The sequence below is a fragment of the Rattus norvegicus genome, chromosome 6, assembly GCF_036323735.1.
Source record: "Rattus norvegicus strain BN/NHsdMcwi chromosome 6, GRCr8, whole genome shotgun sequence".
NCBI lineage: Eukaryota > Metazoa > Chordata > Mammalia > Rodentia > Muridae > Rattus > Rattus norvegicus.
In genome coordinates this window covers 29,156,794-29,163,923 of record NC_086024.1, presented here as the reverse complement: position 1 = coordinate 29,163,923, position 7,130 = coordinate 29,156,794, and the positions used below count along the sequence as shown (strand labels likewise).

At 41.8% G+C, this 7,130-nt stretch overlaps 1 protein-coding gene across 3 annotated transcripts in view; it reads right to left on the bottom strand.

The window, feature by feature from the left end:
- The window catches only part of Alk (ALK receptor tyrosine kinase), a 719,891-nt gene that overhangs the window by 187,398 nt on the left and 525,363 nt on the right, over window positions 1-7,130 (bottom strand). For all 3 annotated transcript variants that reach the window (XR_005505446.2, NM_001169101.3, XM_039111819.2), the window contains one exon: window positions 777-904. Coding sequence is in view for 1 of the 3 variants with exons in the window: in NM_001169101.3 (NP_001162572.1) it covers window positions 777-904 (128 nt within the window). In the remaining 2 variants the exon portion in view is untranslated. The remainder of the gene's footprint in view (window positions 1-776; window positions 905-7,130) is intronic.

Here is a 7,130-nt window from a genome sequence, read left to right as displayed (position 1 = left end):
ACCACGGGAGCTTAGCCTCACCCAGCTTCTGAGAGTTTGTGCCTGTATGTTTTCCATTCAGACTTGAAACAGGGTTTAATGAAATATGCATGCAAAATAGGATGTTGAAAACCGGGTTAGGAAGAAGGAAAGCTCATCAAAGGTCTACAGGAACCCAAGGACTGTGGTGGGGTATTGCATTTGGTTAGGTTTTTATGGAAGCAAAGGTATAAAGGAAAAAAAGAATAAAAGCTTACTTTGAGGTAAAGTCACAGATGTGACATTTACACAAAGGAAATTCAATGACATAGTGGGCCATGCCCATTGGGCTTGGACAAAACTAAGTCAAAATTTACATCTAACCATTCCCTATGGTGTCTGTCAGCTAGAGCCCAGATAAAACCAATACAGATACTTGGTTGGGAATTTTACCTCCAGAAAAAGCCAAATAGTGATTATTGTTAAGCTGTGGGGAGGGTGAAGGAAGGGTGGGTAGAGATGTAGGTGAAAGAAAATGGTGGAATGTTGATATTAAGAGGTTGTAAGCACTTGTCACCACAGAAGTTAAGCTAACATGCTATCTAAGAAAGGCTGTATTCCACTTGATAAAGTTTTAAGATAAGAGGTTACAACTTCACTCTAGAATTGTTTGAAAATCCATTGCCTGGGCTACGGCACACTTGCTAATGTTCAGAATCAGTTCCCGCTCACCATAGACCTTGTAGTCAAGCTAAACTCAATTGTTGATGTTGAGAGAGGCTATGGAAGAGTGAGAGGCAAAAACCAGACTTGGGTACCTTCACTGCAGTTCTTCAGGGCAAAGAAATCCACCGCAGACAAGCTCCGGTTTCCACTCGAGATGTATTCCAGGGCCACTCGGAATGGGTTCTCTGGGCGCCCGACTCTCCCATGCAGCACTGTCCAGCTGGATGCATTGGGTGGCAGAGGGGGAAAGAAAAGGAAAGCTCTGATGAGTATTCAGCCTAAGTCTGGGAGAGGTTCACTCCTCTGTGATGAGTTCAGGTATCACTTTCTTACTGCGTACTGAGAGACAGAACCCCACATGGTACTGAGGACAGTGACCCTGAGAGTGGCCATGTAAACATTTGTTTCACTCTTGTCCAGCGAACTCAGAAAGCCCATTCTCAGACTCACTGTAGGAAGTGGCATTTCTAGACAACTGCAGATGGTCAGAGTCGTTCTGTCACTATTCTCGTAGAGGAAAGAGGTTCATACATGAGATAACTGGGCAGCAGAGTCAAGGAACAGCTTCCAAAACATTACCAGCCTATTCATAATTATCACTTTGAAACAACACTCGGTTTGGGCTCTGTTATCTGCTTCCAAAGTCTCAATCCCCAGGTTTGCTATGTGGTTACTTACGGGAGGCTAGTGAGGAGCATTTATTTACTGCAGCAAAATTAAAGTGCACTCAAGCATGTACTTTGGGGTGAAAGGCATCCAAGATTGACATGGACTTTGAGCAGCAGTGCAAACAGCAGACAGAAGTGGGATAGCTGGTGAGCTCTGCATCTGTCTGTGCTCTCAGAAGCTGACACAGCCAGAGAGCAGAGGACCAGCCAAAGGAGCCTTCTTACATCATGCCCATGTTGGTAACCTCTTGGGATAGCCTGCTACACTGTGCTCATACTGGCAACCTCTTGGGATAGCCTGCTACACTGTGCTCATACTGGCAACCTCTTGGGATAAACCGCTGTCACTTACTGGAATATCCAATTTTCTTTTCAATATTGACTCAGACATAATTCACAGTATACATACATATATACCTACATACATATGTACATACACACATACACATACATACATACACATGAGAGGAAAAGGAAGTAAGGGAAGGAAAGAACATATGTTCATTTACAATTGTATAGGTAAACAATATTCTGTGAGGAATAGAAATTGTCTTCCTTTAAAAACAATTTTTTTATTGAAGCGTAATTAGCACATTATAAATTGCTCCCACTGAAAGTATATAATTTGATAAATGAAAGTATAAATTAGAGGTTTTTGACAGGGTTATATAATGATGAGATCATATTACAGTATCCTATATTTTATCACTACCAGGTTGAGCTTAAGTAGGGCTGTATAAAAAGCAAGGAGTTGAAGGGAGAAACCCTAACCTTTTTGTTTGAAAAGCTTTTATTTAAGCCCACACATCAAAATATAAAATGATGTTTGCTGTAAAAATAATAAAATAAAACAAGTTAAGCTTCTAGCAACTTAGAAAATAACTCAAGGCACCCGTTGTCTGGAGGCAGCCATGGTCACTACCTTCAGCTGTCACTTTACACAAATGGTCCCATCATACACGTGTCTGTCTGTGACAGTACGTTCCCACTCAGTCCATGTCTGGAGGCGATAAATACATACACATGATGCTGTCATTCACTGGTTGCGTTTTGTCGTATCTCAGACATCGCTTTTTCTTTCTTCTCTGTCGCGATTGTGCCAAAGCTACTCTGTGTAATTACCTAAATGACTGCAATCCAGGTCAGTGTGTGTCCATTTCAACTCTGAAGTGTTCTCTCCTGTGCCTCAGTGAGGCCGAGAGTCCAGTTCTGCATTTACTTACTAACACCCTAACCTGTCTTCCTTTCTGGTTTTCCCTTTTCCTTTATGTCTGTGTCTGTGTCTCTGTGTTTCTGTGTGGATACATAGAGGTGCATGTAAGTGGGTGTGTGTCTCTGTGTGTTTGTGTGGATGCATGGATGTGCATGTAGATGTGGGTGGGGATCAGAGGTCAACACTGGGTATCTTCCTGACTTATGCTCAACCTTAGCTCTTAAGGCAGGGCCTGTCATGGAACCTAGACTTGGTCATTTTGATTAGACTGACAGTGCAGGGAGCCCTGGGGACCTGCCTGTTTTTGTTCCTCAGCAGGCACCACACCCAGATTTTATCCAAACACAGTCTCCTATGCTCACTTAGAAAGCATTTTGCCGACGGAGCCATTTCCCTAGCCCTGTCTTAGTTCACTTTTGGCGATAACATTTTTGCTTAAGGCAACATTGACCCTTCTCAGAGGTGTCTCTCAAGAGGTGGTTCCTGCTAGGCAGGGTTGTGGGGCATGAAGTGGATGTCTGTTGGATGAAGTGGGGACTTTTGTTCTGTCTCTATGCTTTTCTGTAGTTAATTCAGATCGCTGGAGTCAAGTCCTCAGCCATTTAATAAAAGTATATTAAGTTTCCCCACAATAGACGCTGTAGACGGGATTATTGCTGCTGTAAAGTTTGCTTTCCGTTACAGTCCCCAGCAGGGTTTCCATCCCAAATAAACCCGGTGCAATTGAATAAGGAATAGGAGGCTTTTTAGTTTAAATGTGCCACTGTCAGAGAAAGAAATATTTGAAAGGAAAATGTAAGGAGGGCTTCTTAAGGAAAGAAAAACAAATGAGCGGAGAATACAGCATTGGCCATGTTCTTCTCAACCATAAAGGGCTCTAGTTTGGAGGGAAGGTGGTCTTGAAAGGTGGGAGTACTCTTATATTCTGCCCAAATCTTAGCTCTCCGCTCTGAGAATGATGGATTTTAATTCCAGGTACACAGTGGCCCTTGACAATGATTTCCATTTCTGTATTGGCATTTGCCCTCTGGATAAATGTGTCAGGAGTTTTAGGAATTAGTTTCTGAGTTACCGGTGCAATAACTTTTGCCTGAAATCCTCTGGCCTCTCATAGTTGACTGCCGAAACTTTAATAAGTTTCCGAGCAGTTGCCAAACATGTATTTTATATCCAGGGAAGCTGGGACCAGGAAAAGGCAAGCTTGTACCTAGGGTCAGATTTGTTTAAGAGACAGCCCAAAGGCTTGGTGAAGAAAAATGGATCTAAACTTGTCTCTCCCTGCTTCCCATCTTCTTTGCTTGGCTCCCAGTGGTCACAAACCCGGTACATTAGGGCCTTACTTTTCCTGATTTGACTGTTGGCAACTCAATTTATCCTCAGAAGGGAAAGGTTGTATTCTGACCTAGAACTCTCTGGAAACAGATGTGCAACTAGATCCACGTGCTGGGGATTTGTGACATTCTAGTTCGGGTGCTACAATCAATCATTATGACAGTGTGGGCGTCCACCTGGACTTTAGGAAGCCAAAAAGGGTGTATGGACAGACTGTCACAATCCATTATCTTCCACACGTCTCTCTGGAGCTCTCCAGTTCCACATTCTGCCTCTGCCTCTCATTTTCCTGATGACTTTGGATGAGACACTTTTCTGAAAATGTCTAAAATTTTGCATGTTTTTCGACCATTTTTTTTCTCAAGAAAGTGTCTGTAATTTTGCAAGACTTTTTTCTCTTGAGGAAAACCCTGCCTATCCACTTTTCTTAGTGATTACAATGTGAAGAATACATTAGAGGATATCAAAAGAACCTCTAATCAGCCAACCAACCAACCAACCAACCAACCAACCAACCAACCAGCCAGCCAGCCAACCAACCAACCAACCAACCAACCAAACAAACAAACAAACAAACAAAAGCAAAAAAGTCTGTTTTGAATACCAAAGATGATTTCTAACCTGGCAGAGAAAAGTTTTTTATTCTGATTTGGAGCTTGCTTAGGCTTAGACAATTTTCCACACTTCCTTGGGTGTAACTTTCTTCATTAACTAAATGTAGCCATTGGGATGAAAGTTCTCTATGACTCTTAATTGACTGGCATGTAAATAGTTCTAGTGTTTTATGAAAACTCTGGAAGCCACAACTAACAAACGATATCTTATAGAGTTTGGATAAGAGCAATCAGTCTTCAATCCCAGATCTATTTACACACAAAGGCTCTGTCTTGATCTTTCAGAGAAATGGAGACTTGTTCAAAGCCATACTTTGAGTTACCCGCAAATAAAATACAGTGCTGCTTCCTGCTTCAGAGATAGCATGGTCTATGGATCAATTTGCCTACTCAATTGCATTTCCATCAGTAAGGTGACAGAGACAGAGAAGGGCATATGTACTTGGCACTGCCAGATGGATCACTGGCATGTTTTTTAAAGACTAGACATTGGGCAGGCAGTGGGATAAGAAATCCATAGAAAAATACTAAGAAGATCTGATATAGAAATGAAAGAACTTTCTCAGGTTTCCATTGCTTTCAACCAGTCCCTACATACTTAAAGGGAGCTGCCTTGTAACATTTGCTGTAGGGCAAAATACTAATAAAGTCTTATTAGTATTTATTAGTAAGGGATGGCAGCCATGATTCAAGAGAATGAAGATACCAACTTATTTTAATCATTGAATGGAAGGACATTTTATGATAGCTTGTGGTCATGGATGGTATTGACAAGACATAGAATGTATCTTTGTTTTTGGGCAGTGTCTCAGTGTGTATACTATCAACATCAGGCTGCTCTGAATGATGGAACTATCCTCAAACAAGCTATTCATAGGAAATGTTTCTCAGAGATGGGTTTTAACTGCTGGGAGGTGAGAGCAGTTCTCAGCTTTACAGTGTATTAGCTATGCCATCTTAATGATTTAACTTCTATGGGTTTCAGTTTCCCAACTTTTTTAAGATAGAGGTCACAAAATGAGTTCAAGGTCATCCTGTAATATGCAGCAATACTCTCTCTCAACCAACCAACCAACCAACCAACCAACCAACCAACCAACCAACTATCCCATCCCATATAACTATCCACACCAAATAACTAAGATGTAGACCACAATGCTTGGCTTGCTAGATTGTGCTGAGCATCTGTGAGAAAGACTCAGGCAAGGTAGCAAGATGAGTTCTTCTCACATAGTAGGTCCTCAACAAGGGGTATTTTTTTCTTACAGAAGACCACAGCCTTCATTATGGAATCATACTGGCCCAGGTAAACATATGCAAGTCACTTTCTCTATGAGATGTAGGGCTGAAAGGATGGGACATAAAGGACAGTAAGAAGAACACTAAGGATTCCTGAATTAACAGCCACTGTGCTTGTTTAAATAAAGAAAAACATAAGTGGGTCTTCATATGAGAAACACAACTCTAAGAAATTGTGTTGAGACATCCCTACAAGAAGAACTGTTAGCGTTAGATCATCTTCTCAGAACTGAGAAAAGGACCATCCACATTTCAGACAAGCATCTCTTTCACCCTTGTAGATTCCTGAAGCCTGGAAGAAGATGATTGTTGCTTTATCACAATTAACATTTGCGGACACACCACCATTCTTCAGGGGTTACTGTGCATTGCTGCATACTCAAGTTTATTGTGGGGCTACAAAGAGTTTAACATTTATCTTGCACTTGAATAGCTTACAGACTAGTGAGGAAAAAATACACACCGAAGTTTATAATGAACGACAGGGCATCAGAGCTAAGGGAGTGGTGTATAGGTACGAGGCATGGCAGACAGAGTGGTAGCTCAGACTGCCTGATCAGAACAGATATCACCTGATGTCGGGTTGTGAAAATGAGGCAGGAATTGGGGAGTTGGGGGTACAGACTGGCACAAATACCCAGGCAGAAGCTGGACAGAGAGTGTATGTTCTGAATACACAGTGGTCCCGTCTGGTGAGAGGAAATGTTTTTGTTGTTTTTTTTTTTATTGAACTCCAGAGGGAGGATGATCCATGTGTCTCACTTCCCTACCTTCTCCCTGGCAAGATGATGGATCCTTTAGCATCGTGTCTTATGTAACGTGGCTGCTCAGCCAATATTTGCTGAAGGAGAGGAGAAAAAACTGAACATATTTCTATTAAATCTGACACTATTCTGACATTCTTGGGCAAAAATTATGTGGTAGTGGAGGTGAATGAATCTAAAAATTCACGTTCACTCACTAACGATAACCATCATCTGTCCAGGTGATAGCAGTGACTTTCCTGTGAGGAGGTACCAAAGAACGGGGGTTGAGGAGACTAGGGTGATTCAGGGAGGGGGCAGGACATAAAACCACATGGTTACCACATCAAGTAATTCATGGTAGCTGCATTTGCCAAGAGCCTACAAGAACAAATCAGAGAATTATACAATCAAGACCTGGGGGTACTTAAGTTATCAAAGAGGAAAAATTCTATCTGATACACTAACGCTCTCTACCTTACAGGTCAAGTCAATACAAACATTGCCTGTAACGGTAATAACAGTCACGCTAGCAGCATTGATGCAGAGATAAATAATGCTGTTAACATTCATTGAG